At 47.1% G+C, this 22,840-nt stretch overlaps 1 protein-coding gene across 1 annotated transcript in view; it reads right to left on the bottom strand.

The window, feature by feature from the left end:
* Window positions 1–18,881, bottom strand: part of LOC120841552 (calcium-activated chloride channel regulator 2-like) — an 89,350-nt gene extending 70,469 nt beyond the window's left edge. Inside the window, exons 1-3 of the mRNA XM_040212450.2 lie at window positions 18,645–18,881; window positions 9,735–10,034; window positions 5,239–5,466 (exon numbers count right to left, since the gene is read on the bottom strand). Of these exons, the coding sequence (XP_040068384.2) occupies window positions 5,239–5,466; window positions 9,735–10,034; window positions 18,645–18,881 (765 nt within the window). The remainder of the gene's footprint in view (window positions 1–5,238; window positions 5,467–9,734; window positions 10,035–18,644) is intronic.
* Between the last annotated feature and the right edge of the window lie 3,959 nt (window positions 18,882–22,840).

Raw genomic sequence — 22,840 nt, 5'->3', positions numbered from 1 at the left:
GCATGTCTTCAAGGAAACTTCTGTCTTTTTAGTATCCATCACCGCAAATATTTAGAGCTTTTGTGGCTGTTTGATGATAACGCCCGGTTGCGCAGTACTCTTCTCGCACAAGGTCTACTAGCATGAATCAACCTGCATTTTTGACGGAAAGTCAACCTGGCAATGTTGCCGGCAAAAGTCATGGACAAAGGTTTCACGCTCTGAAATCAGGGTTCTTTGCATGCGCAAGTTTCGCTGATTTTGTAAGCAAACACGCTTGTTCTGAACGATAAGTTATCTGTTCTAAGATTGTTATTTCAAAACAATGTCATTAGACCTACTCGCGGAAGGTTGTACCAAGATGATCCACGTTCTGCGAGGTCTGAAGCTTAGGGAATTGTGAGACACAGACTCTTATAGTAGCGGCGAGATGTTTCGGTGGCGCCCTCGTTCGGTTACCTTTCGTGATGTCATTACCTTGTGAACAACAAGTTCAATGGTGTTTGTAATGGGCACGGTGGAAGCCGGAAATGATAGCGCTCGCAAAGCAACACTGCCAACACCGTAAAAATTGAAGTTTTTACATTCCTCTTATTTCCGTCGATGAGACATCCTTTGCTGACGTCATAGTCAGCATTCGACCAATTGTAGTGGGCCGACCATAGCGACGCTTTCGATCGCTCACGTCGCCAATATAGCGCTGTAGTCTCGTTGTATATATGTACAGCTTTTAGAGGAAAAGGAATTAAAGAGCACGCGCCTCGCGCTTCGCGCTGCGCTGGACGATCTATCAAACATATGGTGTCAGAAGTGGGATACGCTGACCACTGCTCTTCTCCCGAACGACAGGTCAGCACACCCTAATGGCCCTTGTCCTGAAACCTTAACCTGGCTTTAACCTCTACGGCCTCCACTACGGACCTATGCTCTTCAACTGCCGACGGACCTGATTCTCCGTAACCGGATGGAACGTCCAAGCCAGGGAACGTGACTTCGTTCCAGATTACGCCGCCTGACCCATTCACGGTTTCGTCGCCGTCAGACTGGCCTCAATAAAAGAAGCGGTTCCTGCGCTACCGCGCTGCTTCGGGACTCTGCGACCGTCCAAGGGAGAGTCAAGTCGACACGCTGGTGTACCTAATGGGCCCCCTGGCAGAGGACATTTTACACACGTTCAAGTTGACGTCCGATGAGCAGAAAAACTGGTGCTCAAGAGCTATGACAACTACTTCATTCCTCGAAGAAACGTCATCTTCGAACGGGCGAAATTCAACACCAGAGTCCAGCTGGACGGTGAGTCCGTCGAAGATTTTGCTACAGCTCTCCATGCCCTAACGGACACCTGCAACTTCGGAGAACTCCGCGAAGAACTGACCCGAGATAGGCTAGTCGTAGGCTTCCAAAATCACAAGGTGTCGCAAACTCTTCAGTTAGACCCCGACCTCACACTCTTGAAGGCACTCACCATGGCGCGTTAAAACGAGTATCCTCAGCTACAACATGCAGAACTCCATCAAGGCCATCTCAAAGGAACTGTAGCCGTGGATGCCCTACACGCGAGAAAGAACAAGCCTGCTAAACACGACTCCGACGCCAAGCCACAGTCTAAAGCCTGGTTCAGACAGTTGCGTTTGACTGCGTTTGACTGCGTTGCGGCAGCGAGAAACCAGGACATCCCTGCTGCTTATATCGCGTGCCAAGATGATTCCTTGGATTGGATTCCACGCTTCATACGAAGCACAGATGTGCCGGTGACTACCTTTCCGCGCTCGACGCAACGCAGTCAAACGCACTCAAACGCAAGTGTCTGAACCGGCCTTAAGGCGCAGCATCAACCCACAAAAGGCAGCGGCAAGAAAAATCAAGCCCGCTCATGTGGCCGGTGCGGTAAAGAGCGGCACGCGCGAGCTCTCTGCCCAGCAAAGAATGGCACGTGCCAAAAGTGCGGAAAGAAAGGTCACTATGCGACTTTTTGCCGGTCGGTGCAAATGCTGCAGACAATCGAAAAAAAGCCAGGATTCCTTGGTTTGGTGGGTGAAACTACCTCGTCAACCTGGGAAGTCACTCTGCAAGTAGAAGCGAAAAGACTGATCTTCAAGATCGACACAGGGGCGGACGAGACTGTCATTCCAGAACGACAGTACCATCAACATTTCAAGCATATCCCTCTAAACCCCACAACACGTCGACTTCAGGAACCTGATGGAAAAGCTCTTCGCATCCCGGGACTGACCAAGCTCCATTTTAAGTTGAACGGCCGAGAAAGCGTCGAAGATGTTTACATCCTTCCGCTACTCCGCACCGCACTTCTCGGCAAGCCAGCCATCAATCACTTGGGACTGTTCAGCTCCCTCAACTCTGTTTCGGTGTTGAACGTCGACAAAGACTTCCCGGAGGTCTTCCAACGTCTTGGCAAGTTACAACAAGAGTGTGACATACTGCTTCGACCTGAAGCTACTTCGCATGCTCTCACGTCTCCTCGTCGGCTGCCTGTGCCCCTGTATGAGAAGACAAAAGAGGAGTTTTTACGGATGCAAGAAATCGGCTTCATCACCGCCGTAACAGAACCCCCCTCTTGGTGTGTTCTAATGGTGGTGGTACCCAAACCGTCAGGAGCACTGCGGATCTGTGTAGACTATACAGAGCTCAACAAGTTCGTTCTACGTGAATGGCATCCAATTCCAGCGGTGGAACACACCCTTGGGACGCTGCAAGGAGCCTCCTGGTTCTCAAAAATGGATGCCACATCAGGATTTTGGCAGATTCCTTTAAGCGAGAAAAGTAAAGCGCTGACCACTTTCGTCACAGCTTTCGGTCGCTTTTGCTTTAATCGCCTACTATTTGGAATCTGCTCTGCCCCAGAATACTTCCAACGGCGCATGAGTGACATTCTCCAGGGTCTTGAAGGGGTTGCTTGCCACATGGACGTTATCCTTGTCTGGGGATCATCGAAGGAACAGCACGAACAACGACTCCGCGCTACTTTCGAGCGAGTTCGAGACGCAGGCGTGACCCTGAAGAGAGACAAATGCCAGTTTTAGCGTCACGAAGATACAGTACTTGAGGCATAGCATCGAGAACAACCACGTAAGACCTGTCGAGAACAAGATAAAAGCCGTCACTGAGATGCCGAGGCCAACCTCCAAGACTGAACTCTGACGACTGATGGGCATGGCCACCTACTTAGGTCGTTTTGTACCTAACATGGCGGAGTTGCTACAACCACTGTCAAGCATGTCGTCATTAAAGCAAGAGTTCGTCTGGGAGACCGCGCAGGAAAAATCATTCTCAAACTGGAAAAGACTACTCCCATCAGATCCAGCCCTCGCGATGTACTCCCCGAAGAGATTAGCTAAAGTCACGGCGGATGCCTCCTCGTATGGCCTGGGCGCTGTCCAACGTCAGCAGCAAGACGACGGTCGCTACGCTGTCATTGCCTATGCTTCTCGAGTACTAACCGAGTCTGAACGCCGTTACGCTCAAATCGAAAAGGAGGGCCTTGCTCTTCTCTGGGCCTGCGAGAAGTTTCACGACTACGTCTGCGGAAGTAAGTTTTGCCTGGAAACAGACCACAAACCCCTTGCCTCGCTGTTTGGGTCGAAAGCGACTGACGACCTGACACCTGGACTGCAGAGGATGCGAATGCGCTTAATGCGATACGCTTATGAAATCATGTACATTCCAGGCAAAGACATCACCGCCGCTAAGGATTTGTCAAGGTCTTCGCTGTAAGGGAAAATCGAGGACAACGAGCTGAAAAAAGAGATCGAAGGCTACATAAACAAGCTGTATTCAACGCTGCCAGTTTTCCCCCCTTCGTTGCAAGAGCTGAAAAGGGAACAAGAAGAAGATGAGCCCTGCCGCCAACTCCGCTCTTTCACACAAAAAGGCTAGCCAAGTCATCGTGATCTGCAGCCTTGCCTAAAGGAGTTCTGGTCACATAAAGGCCATGTCACCGAAGTCGAAGACGTCCTTATGCATGGCATCAGAATCTTCATCCCGAAAAAGTTCCAGGAAGCAACTCTTCGCATTCTGCACGAAGGCCAGTTTGGCATAGATAAATGCCGCGCGAGGGCAAGAAACGCAGTCTGGTGGCCAACGATCGACGCTGACATTGATAATTTGGTGAAGACATGTCGGACTTGCCTTCAACACAAAGGAGACAGGAAAATGCCACTGAAGCCCACGGAGTTTCCGGAAAGACCATGGCAAAAGGTCGGCATGGACCTTTTCTTTGTTGGAGGGTCGTGGTGGCTGATTGTCACAGATTACTACTCGAGGTTTCCCGAGTTAGTGAAGCTCACTAGCTTGACTGGCAATGCTGTCGTCACACACTGCAAGTCCCTCTTTTGCAAGACACGGTATACCGGATGTAGTCATCAGTGACAACGGACCACCGTTTTCCAAAGACCCGATTCATCGTTCGCAGTCTTTGCGAAAGAATATGGGTTTACACACATCACTTCAAGTCCCTACTATTCACAAAGTAACGGTCCAGCAGAAGCTGCTGTAAAAATAATCAAGGGATCTCCGAAAAAGTCGGGAAACCCAAACCAGACTTTGCTTACCCACAGGGCCAGCCCCCTCAAGAACGGTTACTCACCTGCGGAGTTACTAATGGGTAGAAGAATCAGAACAACTCTTTCAACGTCTTCAAACAGCCTGCTTCCTCGTCCCCAGACAAAGAAAAACTAAGGGCATACGAAGAAGAAAGCAGGAAGAAGCAGAAACTATGGTTTGATTCCCGCCATGGGGTGCGAAATCTTCCAGACTTGAACATCGACACGGACGTCTGAGTAGTGGACCTCGAGAAGTTCGGCACTGTCCACAAGTGAGCTGAGGAGCCGAGATCATACTGGGTGGACACTGGCAATACGTCCGTTCGCCGCAACAGGATATACTTAGTCCCGATGCCTGAAGCGACCGCCGAAACCACCAAACATCGAAAAAGTACGCCGAATGTACGCCTGTCTGTTCCTGCATGTACCGACGCGAGCCACACACACGGAAAGTGGAAGATGTGTTGTTCGACCAAAACGTTACGCCACCTGACTTTTCCTTGTTAGAAAAGGAAAGATGTGAGACGCAGACCCTTATATAGCGCTGTAGTCTCGTTGTATATATGTACAGCTTGTAGAGGAAAAGGAATTAAAGAGAACGCGCCTCGCGCTTCGCGCTGCGCTGGACATTCTATCAAACAGAATGCGTATAGCTACCCAGAGATTAAGACATGATTTATACTGTGCCAATGACACGTACCTTCGTTGTTTCAGGAAGCTTCACTTGAACCATTAGAGGTCCCAAAGTCTCTGTAGTACATTCGCTGATGCATTTCACTCCCGTCGGACCCAGAAGATAAACTTTGAATGGCTTTTCTTCGGTGATTGAAGCCGTCACATAAGTGTCCTTGCCAAGCTCTTTAGGGATCGCGAAGGGGATTTTTTGTACCGACGTTTTGGAGTCTAAGTCCACGGTAGTCTCCACCAGCTGAAAATCGAATGCGTCTAATGAGTCAGCGAAGCAAACAAGCGATAGAACATTCACACAGGCCCTGCGATCTTTGTGCAAATCTAAGGATTTGGTGTCAGGCTTTGACAGAGCTTAATTAACAGAAAAGCAGAGATCATCACGACGCCAAAAAATGAAAAGCGTTAGCCCGAATGACGCTTTAAACTGAAACCTGAACCAGTCACTTGGAACTGCTTACAACCGGAGAGGCTAAAACTGGTTCTAAGCCTCTTTGGGACTGATTGCGATCGCCTGTGCAGCGGACGGTCACAAGCGGATTGAAATCAGTTGTTAGGCTCTCCCCTCGTAAGTCAAAATTTTCTGAACTAGCCTTTATTGTTTTTTAGTTGGTGCGAGTAGATGTTTCAATGGCGCAGCACGTTTGCCCATTCCTTTACCAAATTCGGTTTTTATGTAATGACAGCGCGTTAGCCAGGAGAGCATTATGGCTCAGAACGTCATCGCTTCTGTTCACCTGCTTACTCTTCACTCCTTCCCTTCTCTTGCAGAACATTGTTTAGACTGGAGCACATACAATGAACTCGCAGCCTTCCGACCAGTGCATCCGCGCAATAAGGAGGGCAGAATGGCACGCTATCGCTTCAACTGGTTGAGCGTCGAGGTCAACATTTTGGAGTCCTGGGCTCAGAACTCCTTGAGGGATATTAAAATTTCGCTCTTTCTTTTCAATTTATTCATTTATCGCTCTCCCGTGAATGCGTTTTACGGTAGGGTTCTGAGTATTAGGGGGAACAAAAAAAAAATTCAATCAGATGTTTAAAAGCCGCAGAGCTGTAGAAACATAAAATCCTACAAAAAGCTATAAGACGAGAAAAAGCTGGCACGAATAGAAGCAGCGTTAATGTTAAGCCCGATGCATATGCTTGTGTTTTCGGAGCTGTGACGTTGGGCACTGCAGCTTCTACCACGCTTATTGCTGCCGCACAAGCGACGTGACAACATCAAAATCGGAAGTAAAATCGCACCATGTAAAACAGGCGTGACAGGAGAAACTTAAGCTTAAACTTAAACTTAAACCCGTCCAGGCGTTGATACCCAACGTGCAGAATAAATGGACGAATGTGGCTGAACCGTTCAAATCTGGCGGCGAATTACACCACTGCGCCCTAAACACCTCCCTATTGGAAAGACCAGTTCAAACTGGTACCAGTTTCAAACTTGGTTATTCCTCCAGATTGACCAGTTTCATAATGGTTGAACTCGTCAACGTGGTTCGAACTCGCCACACTGGTTGACTGCTCATGGCGGTTGAACTGGTCATACTGGTTGACTGGTCATGGTGGTTGAACTGGTCATGATAATTGAACTGGTCACACTGGTTGACTCGTTCCGCTGGTTTGACAAAAAATATTTCATTTGTTCACACCACCAGTGCGCTTCGGAAATCTTTATTATACACAAATGTAGACACAATACGCCTTCTACAAGCATCAGATGAACATACATTGAGCGCATACAAACATCAATACAACTACAATAACTCGATTACTACTTCCGAGCTCCGCGTTTCCGTCTTTTATATTGGTCGTTTTGAACTTACAGAATTTCTCGGTAACCGCTTAAGCAAAAAAAAAAAAAAAAAATTCGCTGCATGTTTACTTTTTTTTTAGCAATGTCATACCTCTGAAAGTATTTTGCACGGCTCAAGGGATGAATCTTGTAGTAAAAAGTAAACGCTCAATGATGCCGTAATTATTTGAAAGCCAAAAAATCAAAGTGAGAAAGGCAATAAATAAAGTGAGAAAGAGGGCTCCCACTGGTAACCAGTTAGACACGAAAGGCCTGTTGCGTTTGGCCGAGCAGGACTCCAGGCCACGGCAAGAAGACGACACCGGGAGCAGGGCAGACGGACTTTTTAATCCAGGCAAGGTTGCCGACAGACAAAAACCGAAGAACAATACCGGCGGCGGCGCGACCGATTTATATCAGCTGCTGCCATGAACAAATGAAGGAAAAGTGCGATGCCGAAGATATCGCTTTTGGCGCGGCGGCTATCAACAATCGCGCGTTCCTGCTGCGCTCATGCGTGACAACGCAACAGGCCAATCTGGTGACCAGTTTGGTCAATCTGGTTACCATTTCGGCCAGTTTGGTGACCAGTTCGGCGTCTGGTTACCAGTTCGGCCATCTGCTGTCCAGTTCGGCAACTCTAATGACCAGTTAGGCAAATCTGCTGACCAGTTCGGCCAATCTGGTGACCAGTTAGGCCAATATGGTGACCAGTCAGGCCAATCTGGTGACCAGTTAGAAGGCGATCTGGTGACCAGTTAGATTCATATGGTTACCCGCTAGCCCAGTCTCGCTACCAGTTGCATCAGTTGGATTTCCTGTTAGACCAGTCTGACCAGTCCAAATACCAGTCTGACCAGTTCTATTTTCAAACTGGTCTTTCCAATAGCTTTCACGTTACATCCGGCCGAAGCTGACGCCACGAGCCAATCCAGGTCTGTCCCGCTCTCTACTCTGCCACCGCACGGGACTACACATTCCGCGTGTGGCGGCAGTTTCCCTCGAAGGTCACTTGAGACTCATACGGCTTTTGGATTGGCTCCGGTGGCACGTAGCATCCGCTGCGGCCGGACGTAAGCTGAAAGCAAGTAACCTCGCTCGACACCGCAGGGAGTGGTATGTTATCAGAAGAGGCCGTTTCAGATCTCGCTGCTAGTTGTGTTTGAAAAATTATCTTTCATAACAATTGCCGCCTGCATGGACGAACGCTTTTTCGTACTTCCGGAAGATTCGCGTTTACTCTTACCTCAATTTAGTTGACGTTCGATCCGAATGTTCGAGATACCTGGGGGATATAGATAAGGATCCCAGCATGACCTTGCCGAGTCAGTCTCCAAAATGGTCGACGCTCGAACACTCTAGGTGTAATGTTCGAGATACCGAGTGTTGTGGATAAGTAGTCCAGCGTGGTCTTGTTCATTTACTAGCGAGCTGCCACGCCGACACGTAAACGCTCGCTGCTGCCGCCTTCACTGCTCTTTTCTCAACGCTTGTTCTTCCTTCTGTTTCTGGCACATGTTTGACGATTAAACTTTCATTTTCAGTTTGAAGCTTGTCGATTTTTTTCCATAGGCGATAATATGAACGAAGCAAACGAGTGTAGGTTTATGGTGCACAAATCTCACTTCAGGGGACGCGATATGTTTGAATTACAAATGGCTACATGCGTTGTTATCGTTTTTTTTAGTGCTTCCAAAAAGTTGGAAGCATGGCAGCTTCGCTCGCCGAACACAAGAAACAAACTACATTTTGTAGAAATCTATTGTTAGTCATGGCCTCTTAATGCAGGCTTAATTTAGATCCCACACAAGTCTGTGAGGACTATTCCGTGATATGAACAGTGTGCATCAACCGATAATGTTTGTAAGCTGCTTTGATATTTGATAAAGCGAATTATTTGAAAACTCGATTAATGGGAATCCGAAATCGAATCGAATTATTCGGTCAATCAATATTCAATTCCAATTCTAAACAGAAATATTCGCATGCCCCATAAATATCACTGATGCGCCGACGGGATTAGCACAAAATTTCGCCCTTTTCCAACTGCCGCTTCGCCATACGAGCTAAGCTCAATGAAAAGCTGGGCTGGTTTAACACTTCCTATATTCGTTTCTCTATTGGAAATAAGAAAAATATAAAGTCTGTATACACCGTGGGGAAGTACGGTGTTCCCCAAACTTAGCGCTGCCATGAGTGGCGAAGAATACAAAAAGTGGCCATTTTCGCATGGCAATCGAATTGTTTCTGCTTTTGCCAACAGCCATCGAGTGACACGCGAAAGAGAAAGACGAATGGCATCAGTAATTGCAGCTGAAGCCATATTTCTAGCGATCACTGACGGCATTGTGCCTCCAAGACCAGATAGCGATGCCGCAAGTATGACTTCTTTGTCTGGATCAGTTCCAAAAAATGACTGTTCTTTTTTTCTACTGCAACCCATGATGTCACGTTGGACGCCTAAGCACTGCGGGCAACACATGTTTTAAGTAACTGAATTAACGTTTTTGACCAGAGTTTAGCCCATAAATGTAGCCTTGGGTTAATTAGAAATATTCAAATCGAGCTCGAGTTTGTGTATTTGAAGTCCTGAGGCTAGAATAATAAACTTCTGTAAAGATAAACAAATTTGAGCTACAATTTAGAAATTCGTGACTGAAAGGGACTGTGGGCCGTTGCGTAACTGAGTTCATCTAATAACGCTGAGGCAAACTCACAAAGACCGGTTTCTGGCTGTCCTCGAGGTGTGTCGTGGTGGACAAGACGAAGGAGATCCCCATCGAAGAGATGCTGTTCTTCTGAAGGTCTCCAAAGGCGTATGCTGTCCCTCCTGTTTGGAGCGCAAGGTCTTGCAACTTCTCCTCTGCTTGTGAGCCAAGAGCAAAGGTGTGAACGGTGACACCTTTAGCTACTAGCCGTGGGAGCTGATCGGCGATAAATGGTCCTTGATTCTCTTCTCCATCTGATATAAGGATGATCGTGCCGCCACTGGCGAGCGTGCCGGTGGACTCCAGCTCCTGTCAAGTAAGAGTAGATCTCAAGTAAACTACAGCGGAACTCGGCGAATTTTTTTGTGCTCTTTAATTCTAGGTTAACAACCGAAGTATCCCGCGTTGATGTGTTTTTATTTTAGTAAATTGTATGTGTTTACCCCACATATGCGTTAGTTGTTGTTAAAAACAGCCCTATTTATCGCGATCGCGAAACCAAAATTGAGGCTCTCAAAGGGCGGACTCTTGGAGCGGATAGGCGGCGAACCCCCGTTAAATTTCGCCCGGTCACTCTCGCTTTGCATTTGGCGCAACAGCCCCTCTTCAGACTCCAGGCGCAAACAAAACCCTGCCGTGCAAGATACGGCGCTTGTTCGCGGCATATTGGATCCCCGGAGTTTGTAGTTTAGGATAGTTTCTTTTTTCTCCCCCGTTCTTCCTATCTACAAGACACGGTGCTTCATACGGAATCGACGACTAGCCGTCCGAACGGCTGGCATGGCCGGCATACGTACGCCAGCGGACTTGTCTAATGCGTAATGGAAAAAAGAAAACAAAAAAAGAAACAGACAACAACAACACCACCAGCGCGTCTTTCTCTAGGACAACATGCACATGCAACTATTTTCATGTCTAGAAATATTCTGCTTCACTTCTAGGCCACGACAGGCAAATAGAGACCTAAAAAATAAAGGCTACTCTCCACAAAACTTGAAAAACATTACAATCTGACAGAACGGTCAACTGCGTAAAACAATATTTTTAAACAAATAAATATTTTAGACAATTTGCACGAAACTTCACACAAAGAACGAAGCGCTCTGCAAGAGTGAACCCAACGGGATATTGAGCAAGCGTTTTAGGAATGTTCATGAAATGCTTTCGGTGAGCCCAGTTACTTAAAACAAACAGCTCACTTTTTCTTTATTCGTTTAGGGGTTGAGGTGTGAATAGAAATGTTGTAAAGCTCATTACGAAACAACAAAATAAGGTGTTTGCAACATGATGCGCTTTGCAAGCTTCATTTCATTAGACTAAAAAAAAGCCCGCGAAATTTAAAAAAAAAAAAGACCACGTGACAACGTGCTCGGGCGTCGCGCTTGCAGCGCTTTCAGACGTGCTCTGAACGAGCGAGGTTCATCTTATCACTGGCGCGCAGTCAGAGACAGGGTAGCCCCCGGAGATAACCGCGAGAACCTGCTGTCGCCAAGCCCGCAAAGCGTTCCAAGCGCGAACCGTTGGAACTTTGTCAGATGGTATTTTTCTTTTATATTTCGCGGGCTCTCTTTTTAGGCAAATAAAAAGAAGCGCGCAGAGCGTATCAGGTAGGCAACATCTTAGCTAGGTTTTTCTCAATGCGCTCTACAAATTTCCATTTCACACCTCGGAACCTAAACGAATAGGTAAAAAGTGAGCTAATTATTGTGAATTCATTAAGTAACTATTTAGAGTAAAAACATTCCCTGCAATTTCCCAAAACGCTTTTTAATGACGTGCAGTTGGTTTCACCCTCAAAGAGCTCTCGATTTTTTGTTTTTGTTAAGTTTTGTGCAAGGTATCTGTGACACCCTCTATATCGAGTGATATTTTTTATTCAAAACAAATTAAAAAAATATATATATTTAATGCTACGTTAATGCCGTCTTCACTATATGTTTTTCGAGCTCGGCGAATATTCGGGAGGCAAACACCGGTCACTGTCCGATGAGTAATTAACTAAAATTTGTTGATTAACTTTTTAATTAGTGAAAATAGACACATAGTTCTAAACTGAACGTCATCAAAAACACTATATGAACTTTTTTTAGGACGACTTGAAGCTTGTGGGAAACTCGGAGGCGCGACTAGCTTACCACTCGTGAAGCAGGCGCAAAGCCAGCAGTGGCGGAACGCGGATGATTCGATCGTCATCGCGTTCCGCCACTGCTATATTTGCGCCTGCCTCACGAGTAAGAAATTTGGCGCCTCCCCCCCCCCCCCCCCCCCCCCCCCCCGAGGGTTTCCCACGAGCTTTGAGTTGTTCTAAAAAGAAGTTTCAGTAAGTTTCTAATCGGAACTTAAGTTTACTTGCACTAATAAAAAATTTATTGAAATAACTTAGTTAATTACTCACTAAAGTGTGACGACTGTTCGCCCCTCCAGGATCCGCCGAGTTCAAGAAACATATAGCGAAATCGGCACTTATGTAGCGGTAAAGACGCTTTGTGAAAAAATCTGTTTCGAAGAAAACATATTATCCGGTATATAACTGCATACAGATGGGTTTAAATATCACTTGTATACAGTTTGCTTAAAGAAAGGTTGATGTTACTATATAGAATAAAATCACTTCAAATAAAGTCATGATTGTTTCGCAATAATATTGTCGACCTGAGAGAGCGTCAAGTAACACCATAATTTTTTCTTAGTTTGATGAGTCAAATCAGAATTATACAACGGAGTGGACATACACGTACATCTAAAAAAGACGAACAGTAGTACTTGAGCACAATAAAAAAAAAAAAAGACATTGGATTCGATGTAGAGAAGAGAAGCTATCTGGTGGCTGCCGTAAGCCTGCGTGTTATTTAGATGAAACATAGTGGTCAAGTGGTGCATTCCGACCTTCAATTGCCAAGAATGATTGATAACCGACCGTGGACAAGCATGTTGCACGTAATTGACAAGAACACCTGAAACAAGAGAAAAAGCGGCGAGGAGCAAGATTTTCTCAGATGCTCGTTGTCATAGAATAATTGATGACAAGGAGAGGGACGTGGACACTGCGGCAGAGATGAAGTGGGTCTACGTTCTGACTGGTGTGATCGTGATATGCTAGTATATAGAGAGTGGAAAGAATAAGTGAAACAAAGGGTTCTATTTTCAACGGCTTCTACATTTCTACCTAATATGACTGCTATGTCAATAATATTGGCGGAGCTTACTGTAAACTCGGTGTCACCTCAAAAACCAAACTAAAAAATGTTTGGCCGATGGCGGTCTGTTTTTGCCTTTCACCAACGAAACGGCGCCATTACAGGTAGACAGCAGCACATTCCGTCGGACGGTGGTTGGTGGCATATTTTAATACCTAAACAAAATCAGGGCTAGCACTACAGCACTCCCGAGTGAAAAAGCTGCCAGATTACGCCACAAAATCAAGCAAATGTTAAAGCTTGAAATGGTTTTAACAGAAAGCCCTAACCCGCTAACGCTTCTTTCTTGGAATTTGTCCCAAAAGAACTTTCTATTCTTTTGTAGAAGTGGGCACAGGGGCTAAACATTACAGAGACCCGTGAAAGGGTCTTCGCTACGTGATTCATTATGTCTAATACTATTACGACTTGAGACATTTTTCTTAGTTAATGCAAGTTTGTGACTGCGCTCACGTTCTCTGGGTCAGTGCGGATCACTTTTTCGTCCAAGACCATTCCCAGTAACTAAATTCTCGTGACTGCAAACTTTCATCTGTCTCGGATTAGTGTGACTACCGCAGTTTGGGAACTCTGGAGGACCGCGGCTAACCATCGACTCTGCTTGTTCTTGTCTCGCCAATACAATGTCCTCCATATAGTTCTGGACTTCCTAACGTTATGGACGTTTATCCTTAGAAATTGTGCATCCTTTTTGAAGCTTTATAACGCTTGGGAAAACGCCTATTTCTTTCCCTACGAAAAAGGGGATACTGCCTCGAAGCATTTCTCTCCTGACGTTGCCTACTTGGTCCCAGCGAGTGCGAGTTCACTTGAACGGGATGGAAAGTCCGCATAGTCAACTGCACTGGTACCGCTATGAAGGTGATTTTTTTTTTTTCACTTCCATGACAGAACGGGCTTTCTGATCATCATCTTGTTTTCACCAAGGTCGATACCGGCGCTGTACGCACACAAGTGATCCCTGCCAAAAGTAATGTTCCTCGAGCATTCAGTCTTGTAGCACGATTAATTTCACCGGACAGGTGTCTGACTGGATATTGACGTGAGCACTGCACCTCCCGAGAAGTGTTATGCAGTGACCTCTGCAGTTTGCAATTTTGGACCGTGTCACCATGTCGTACTTTCCGAAGGCGGCTAGAGAGCTACTCATTCAAAACCAAAGTCTGCTCCAGTGTCGATACGTGCTGTCACATTATGTTCATCAATGAGAACTTTGCGGTTATTCGACGCCAAGCCGAAATCGTTGTTCTGGGGGTTTTGTCGTCATTTGAATGAGAGTTCTTTGTCGTCTTCGTAGGCTCTCTGCGTCACTCACCCTCGGCAACGCCACATCCAGTCTTCGCCGAGTATAATTTACAGACGGAACAGGGAAGACAGGTTTTCCCTGAGAGAGCAGCGGACGGGTGAAAGCGTATGTCGACGCGATGGCTACCGGGAACCTTGTGGCCGGATTGGTTCCAGGAACGTATGACGTTGCAGATACTCTCGATGTCTCATTGTCGCATCCCAAAACGTTGTCGAGGGTTGTTCGCCGCAAATCCTCACACGCCTGTATGGCGGTATGGGCTTTTCCGGTAAATATGTTCGGCCTCACCGCAGTAATAACAGCGGTCAACGGTCGGCCTTATCGCCACACCTCCATCTTTGGCGCAAGTTGTTTGAGGCGTACGTAGTGGGGCTATGATTTTCGACGCCGGAAAATTTGTGGCGCGGGAGGGTCCCGTGGAGGTGGCATCGGATACGGTCGGGTAGTTGGCGGCGGCCTCTGGCCCATCGCGGAGTATATCAAAGTTAGCTCGACGGGTGCCAAATCCTGCATCGACGGAAGTGTAAGATAATAAAGCCCGCTAGACTTCTTCCCGGACCACAACCTCAGTGATGAAGAGGGATGCCGGGCCATCCGCACCAAGCTGCATCTTCTTGGACTCCTCCGGTACGACGACCCGAACGATCTCGCAAACGCCAGAGAGATCAGGGAGGCTGAAGCTTTAAACTCCGCTGGAAGGCGCAGGGGCATCCAGCTCTAAGCCAAACCTGCGGTGGCATCAACGTGCCCGCCGTGCCAATCAGCCGCCTCTTCGTCGCATGAACCGGCTTTCTCCGGCGGGTTTTGGAAGAAGCGTGATCAAGTTGCGAAAGAGAAATGTATGACTGTTTGGCCGTTCATTCGTTGGGACGGGCCACCGTTTTGTGTAGTGCTGAGTCTCATCCTAGTCGGGATTGTGGACCTTTTCAGGGAAGGGTGCAGATGTACTAAGGGTTATATACAAATTTACGATAGGTTTTGTTTGATTTAGCTTTTCTTGAAGTGCACCGAGTTCTAGCAGTTTTTCTCGGATCCGAAGAATTTTTCGATACTGGGCTTCCTCTACAAAATGTCCTTTTCTTGGACTACAAACCGGACTCGTCTTTCGGAGCCTTGTGGAGAGTCGGTCGAAGGGCATAGGTAGTGGGGTCACGTACGCACCGACACACAGCGGGTTCCGAGAGAACATATCTCCGCTCGACTCGATCACCTCCTGAGAGCTTCGGATTACGTTAACAGACTCAGGTGCGGCGTCATCGGAGGAAATTGCCGCAGGCTTACATCCGTTCCGCGCAATATCGAGGTTGTGTAACATTGGATAATATCCTTGCAATCTCACCATAGCCCCGCGGATACTTCTTTTTCGTCCATGACTGCCGTATTGCCTCGCAATTGGACCCCTTCACGCACCGCTAGGAAACCTTTCGCAGGAAGGTGTAAAGGAATACCGGGCAAGACCACCAAGGAGACGCAACGGAGACGACTTGCGACCAGCGGTCAGGACAGACGCCGACATCGCGTCTTCATTGTTATTCTGAATTCGGCCATGTCACAATCCGTTAACTAAATCAAAAGTTAGTATTCTTACCAACCGTTCTAGGCCAATTTAAAGGGGCCATGCAACAGTTTTTTTTTTTTTTTTGTATTTTGAGCGAATACCGCTTACAACGGATCCCTGACGTTAATGACCTGTGAAAAACCCGTTCGTTTTTCACCACATGCAATGGAAGTCGCAAAAAAATTTAAGGAGAAACGAGCAGTGCAGTGTTCATCCCCTCAACTCGCAAGTAGAACAAGCGGCCACGTGATCTGGAGCCGATTATATGCCGCCAATGTTTATCAGAGCTAAAGTTGATAACGTTAAAGTTGAGGCTAGGGCGAGTTGGTACATACTTCGGAATTAAAAACGGCGCGAAATGACAAGGACCAGACGAAATAACTGACGCAGCGCTGACTTACAACTGAGTTTATTGATCGCAAAAATCGCAATATATACTTGCGCAGTCACGAACAAAAGAGAAAAAATAATTCATCCCTCGTGATACGTCACTAATAAAAAATAAAAAAAAATAAAAAAAAATAAAAAAGGGCGCCATGACACAGCCGTACAACGCACGTGTAAAAAAACGAGCGAGTCAGGGAACTATAAAATTTATCTTTTAGTCTGACCAACCTCGCTATCTCAAGAGCCTCCAGAAATTCCCGAGTAAGCTGGTCCCTATGACGCTTAACAACCTCACACCGTTGGAAGTCGGGTAGGCAACCACAGTCGCGGCAATGAATGCCCAGATGACCTTACACGGTTGTGGAGAAACTGTAAGCGTGCTCTCTTAACCTGTCATTGAGACAGTGGCCCGTCTGGCCGACGTAGCGCTTGCCACACGTCAGAGAGAGAGAATAAAAGACCTCCTCCGAAGACGAGACGAATCGATCTCGATGCCTCGTACTGCAAGCCGTGGCTGCCCTCGAAGAGGGGTTAACAGCTCTGCACAACCTTGACAACTTGTCCGGAGCAGAGAATAAAACGTTGACGTCGCACCTGCCCGAAATGTGTATTAGGTTGTGGGCCAAGCCGTGTATATAGGGAATGACTATAAACTTTCTTATTTCCCTTCTCTTTCTGTTGCTGGCTTCTTCTTCACTTGTCATAGGCCTGCCCTTGATATCTTTGAGCAGAAACTCGGCGACCGTTGTTAACACGTTGGAGGGGAATTCGGCATCTGCGAGGATCAGAGCCACGTGCCGGCGTTGGCAAAGCACAGGACACGCGCTGAGTTCCAGATATTGTTATGGTTCGGCAATTGTCGTCATTGTACTGACTGGACACGGGCCACTACCCGAATGCTTCCCGAGCTATCGAGTATCACGGGCCCAAATCAAGTGTTCACGCAATGCTCGGGTCCATTCTATAAGCCGCATTCAAATATTGTCACTGGGCGGCACTGCGACTGCCCAGCTACGTCATCAAGTTTTGCGAAGGAGAGGCTGAATAAAAACACTCAATTTTGTCCATGAAAATACTCCGCAACAAGGGAGTTTCTTGGCCAGTGGTGTTGCTTGCCAGGGTCCTTGAGTCCCATTAGTGTCAGTATGTTCACGTAAAGTTAAAAACATTCCAACTGAATATCCCTGCACCGCCCCTGTAACCTCGAGTCTGGAACAACCCTAGACAGTACAGTAGCATAACCCAGCAGGCTCACCTGATCTGACAAATGGCAAGTAAGGAAACAATAAATAACTCAGAGAGCCGGCGGTAAATATAACCAGACTGTTCCGAAAATACAACTGACGTGGTGAGCAATGATATCGACGTATCAGCAGGATCGAACGCTTGCAAAAGTCTGACTCGATGCAGCTGCTTTTAGAGACGTTTTGTGTTCCCATACTTGTAAATCAAAACACACTCAAATATGGAGAATCCACTAGATGTTTTGGAAGGTAAGCAACGAATACTAAAAGTAAAATCCAGGCTACCGGCGTTCGAAACCCTGACCTCCGCCTACCCTGCCCATTCGGTCACACACGTTCGAACATTTAATTAAATGAATTGTTAAATATAGATCTTATACCTCAGCTGACATAAAGCGCAATGTATAGTGCTATCACGATGAAATATCACTCTCATATTTCAAGCTTCATATTCTTTATTAACCGTTTTTTTTTAACATTTAGAGTTTGTCGTTTAGTCCGAAGAATCGTTTATTTATAAACACAAACGGGTCACCTTCAATTTACAGCTGATTTCGTACTTCGAGGAAAAAGAAATGAGGGAAGTAGGGTTGTTGGGGTGTAGAAATAACAAATTGGAGGAAAGCTAACAGGCAATTAAGAGAGTATAACAAAGTGCGAGCTATTTTCATGAACGTTTAAAACATCTTGAATAAATAATTACTATTACTCAGACAATTAATGAGGGCTTCTGTGGCCATATTTATGTCTATAGTCAGAGGGTTACCAAAGTCCAAAGAGATGCTGCAGTTCAATTTCTTCCTTTTCTCCTCCACCCAGACCTACCGAAATGTGGGGTATGTAACTGATAGGGATATTATAAGCCCCGTCGAAGCGAAGACTTCCGCTACGTTTTTACACGCGCTCTCATTAGTTTTCATTTCTACAATATTGTTCATCGTCTAGCGCGGAGAGCAATAGATCTACCAGTCAAGCTTGAGATGATATCACTATTACGTCAAAAAGGCTATGTGTACAGGATTGCAAGAAGCGCATCTGGCCGCCCCCATGTCTCTTCTCGGACTGGCAATTGCGTGCTTTTACAAGTTTCCCAATGTTACGCTCATTTGCGCGCTCCACATGCTTGCACGCATACGGCATCAGCGAGGGGCCATGCTTGCAATTGTCTATAGCCCATACGCCTATGCACCGCCTTTTCTTATTCTACCCAAATGGGGCAAAACTTACCTTTATGCCCAATCGAAGACCGCAGCCGATAGAAGTGTAAGGACTGAGGTCAAGGCGTTCCACTTCGTCAGCAAGCTTCCTCCGTGCGCCACTGCTGCTCAATCGTGTGAGGTGCTGCAGAACTTCACAAGACCCGTTAAACTTAACAATGCCCACACTCTCGTCGTCGTTGATCACGTGCCGGATTAAATGGCCGAAGGAGTATCGCAGGAATTGGATCCTACTGTTGTCCTGCATTTGAACGTGACATTTCATTGGAAAATTAAGCTAAGTCTATCAAGCTTGAACAAAGCACGATAATTTCAAAAGCCGTAAATAACACTGGAAAGACACTAGCGGTAATCACCAGCACATTCGTTCCATTCTGGTTCTTACTTCGCTTGGAACGGACTGCCGAGAAGCTCTTCTTGTCCCGGGAAACGAAAGTGCTGGAGGTGGGCACAGTGATCGGCATTCAGCCCGGTTGCGATGTATCGCGTTTAAGTGTCCGGTGGTGAACGAGCCGGAGCGGCTCGTTCGCCACCGGACACTTGAGAGCGTGGGAAACGCTCTCAAGCAAAAACCATTGCTTGAGAGCGTTTCCCACGCCTCCAGCCGCGAGCTTAGGAAACTCGGCTAAATAGCATTTTTTTTTTAATCAATGCATGTCCTGGGGTGGTTTGGTGATGAATGCGGGTACCTACCTCTCCCGGCGACTAAAATCTCAGCACGAAAGATTTTTTTGGTCACGTGACCTTCTTCGAGGGGACAAGGCGCATCAACTCCGCCTGAAGTACTTTCTGCTACCTTGTAAAGGCTAGCGTCGCTTCCGCAGTGCTGCTGCAAGTGCACGTGTCTTCGTTTGACGTCTTATTCGCACACACTTTCGAGCGAAGAAGACGCCAACCAAAGCGATGCGCTCACACAAGTGGCTTTGACTGCATTAGAGCTCTAAACAAGCTACGCCAGCTTTGACACGAAAGCAAAACACAGTTGACGCCGATAGCGTTCCAAGCAAATGGATGCCATAAGGTCATCCTCGCTTCGATTATTCAAGTCCAATTCTACGCGGAATAAGAAAATGAACCGGTGTGAAAATTAAGTGAAATTAATTGCATTCGTGCGCTTTATGGGGCCACATGCAAGGTTATTTCTTGGGGAGGTCGTGATAAGCGAAAATCAAAGAAAACTATGGGCACCGTTTACGTCTCCTGAGTGGAATCTGCTGGGCGCTAAGTACCCTCCCCCTCCCCCTCTTACAGAACCGGCCACGTGACCCTAAAATTCCTGATGCCCGCCAGGGGGAAAACCTGTATCACTAGCAAACCGCCCCCGGCAAAATAACAGGCCGTGGCGAAGTGCAGTAATGAACTGGCCTTGGCACAAGGCTCGCAGATGACATTTAGATATTTAGAAGATGGTTGTCGTAATTTGTCACATGTTTAAGACTTGCGCTGATCAATGATCATGCCCTCTTAGGCAGCCACACCCTTATAGCTAACTGTGACTGTCCTTGTGAGGGTACCCGGAAGTTGTATTGCCGTGATCATTAAAATAAAGTCCAGACTGGTCCCGAATGAAACAAACACAAAGCGGTGGACGTCTACGCAACATCTGATATTTGACAGAAAAGAGCTCCTGCACATCTTCACGACGAATCCGACATCTTATAGGAGACAAAGATGGCAGCAGGCACAAGGCGATATTGGAATGGTGTTTACGGGATAATAAGCATAGCAGAGAAATGTGCTTGCTTGTCACTTCCTAGCGACTCGTGGTGTACATCTTTCTAAAAAAACGCTCCTTGGCCGTCGCGATGGTGATGATGATAATGCAGCTGGTGCGACTCTCGTACCCCCTATCAGCTAGAAATCTTTGCCACTCTCTTGGACTGTGGAAAACTGCTCAGCGCAATTCTACACTTCTCTTTTGCGGTTTTGCATTGTACGTTTTCCAGCCTCTCGTGGAAGTTGTCACATTATTTTTCTTGCGCATGCTGCGTACCCTTTATTAAAATACGACGACCAACCAATCCCTAAATCAGGGGCCCAACGTTTCGAAGCCGGTTCGGCTTCTTCTTCAGGGGCGACTATGGAGGAAAGGAGCCGCAATCTTCTTTTTCCTCTCTGACGGAGGCGAATGTGCATGATTCCATCTTCTTCCTCTTTGATCGTTTTTTGAAGACAACTGGTGGAGTCCGTTCACATACACAGATGGTAGTGCGCCAAGAGACCTATTAATGTTTGTTGGCGTGGTCTGAATGTGCCAAGATTCAAGGAAGAGCCTCCGGCGAGGATTAGTTTCAATGTCCAGGATACGTGTGTTTAGAAAGTCAATGCGGTGGTCATTTTTTTCACAGTGTTCAGCAACCGCGCTGCGCTCTTGATCGAAGTTGCACACATCAGCCTTGTGTTGACGAATCCGTTCATGATAGTTCTTTGTTTCCCCGATGTACGAGGCCGGGCACTCCGCGCAGGGAATCTCGTACACCACACCTTGCGCTTTCTCTTTAGGGGGCCGATCTTTTGGTCGTGGCATAAAGCGTCCAAGGGTTGAAATTGGCTTGTGGGCCATCTGAATGCCCTTTTTTGCTAGCACCCGTGCCAGCGCTTCACTTGTTCCCTTGATGTATGGGACGCTGATGCGCGTGGTTGGCCGGCGTTTCATATCAACCTGCGACTGGCGGTGTTGTCGGCTTCGGTTTTGACGACGGGCAATGCGGTGTATGAAGCTGCCCGTATATCCGTTCTTCTTGAGGTCGCAAATGATGGTTTCTTCTTCTTTTCGTCGGTCAGAATCAGTTCAGCAAAGGTTCTTTGCCCTTGATAGGAGTGTGTTTACCGCCGATACTTTATGGCTCGATGGGTGGTTGGAGTCAAATTGTAAGTACCTTCCGGTGTGCGTTGGTTTGCGGTAAACTGAGAACTGGAGATGGTCTTTCTGCCTTTGTACAAGCACATCGAGAAACGGTAAGGTGTTGTTTTTTTCCCCTTCCACGGTGAATTGGATGTTAGGCTCGATCAAATTGAGGTGTGTCAAAAAGTTGTCTACTTGAGACTTCTTCATGACGCAGAAGCAGTCGTCCACATATCTTAGAAACACCTTAGGGCTTTTAGCAAAGGACTGGAGAGCCTTTTGTTCTATGGCTTCCATGCACAGGTTTGCCGTGGCGACAGAGATGGAGGCCCCCATTGCGGTTCCACTGGTCTGCTTAAAGTACTCTCCTTTGAAGCTGAAATAATTGTTACTCAGGCAGAATTCAAGGAGGCGGCAAAGTTCGTCCACGTTGAGCTTGGTCCTGTTGCTCAAATCGCTGTCTTTCTCCAGGGTGTTTCTGGCAGTCATGACTGCTAAGGAGACCGGAACGCTTGTGAACAGGGATATCACGTCAAAAGATACCAGAATCTCCTCGGCGCTTATCTTTAAAGGCGAAATCTGCTCCACGAAGTCGCTGGCATTGCGCACATATGTCGGGGTTTTCCCAACGAGAGGAGAGACAGTGTGATGAAGGTAGTTTGACAATGCTTTGAGAGGAGAGGTGGTGAAGTCAACGATGGGTCGGAGGGGGACGTCAGGTTTGTGTATTTTTGGAAGTGCGTAGAAACCGGGGGTAAAGCCATTCCAGCAAAGAAGGCGCAGGTGAAGGCTCCTGGAATCTGGGTGACCTTTGAAAATATCTGTAAGAATCTTGTTCAACTTCGTCTGGACTTGTGATGTTGGGTCTCTCTTGAGTTTTTCATACGTAGAGCAGTCAATGAGATCACGGACCTTATGCTCGTAGGCATCCCGGTCTAGGACGACCGTTGAGTTGCCCTTATCCGCTGGCAGGATCACAATGTTGTTGTCCTCTCGAAGCTTCCGAAGAGCATACCATCTGTGTATGTGGATGGACTCCACCAGTTGTCTTCAAAAACGATCAAAGAGGAAGAACATGGGATCATGCACATTCGCCTCCGTCATAGAGGAAAAAGAAGATTGCGGCTCCTTACCTCCATAGTCGCCCCTGCCAGAAGAAGCAAAACCGGCTTCGAAACGGTGGGCCCCTGATTTTGGGATTGGTTGGTCGTCGTATTCTAATAATCATTCCCCAACCAGACAGACTTCTGTCTAATGTTTACTTTTATGCGTACCTTTTCGTGCTATCTTCCACTGTGAGATATAGGGCAGCTAGGTGCCTGCCATTCAAGCGTTTCTGCTCGACATTCACGGGAAACGTA

Source organism: Ixodes scapularis, unplaced genomic scaffold (assembly GCF_016920785.2).
Source record: "Ixodes scapularis isolate PalLabHiFi unplaced genomic scaffold, ASM1692078v2 PGA_scaffold8__174_contigs__length_109621045, whole genome shotgun sequence".
Classification (NCBI taxonomy): domain Eukaryota; kingdom Metazoa; phylum Arthropoda; class Arachnida; order Ixodida; family Ixodidae; genus Ixodes; species Ixodes scapularis.
Note: the sequence above shows the minus strand (reverse complement) of the source record. Positions and strands in the feature narration are given on the sequence as shown.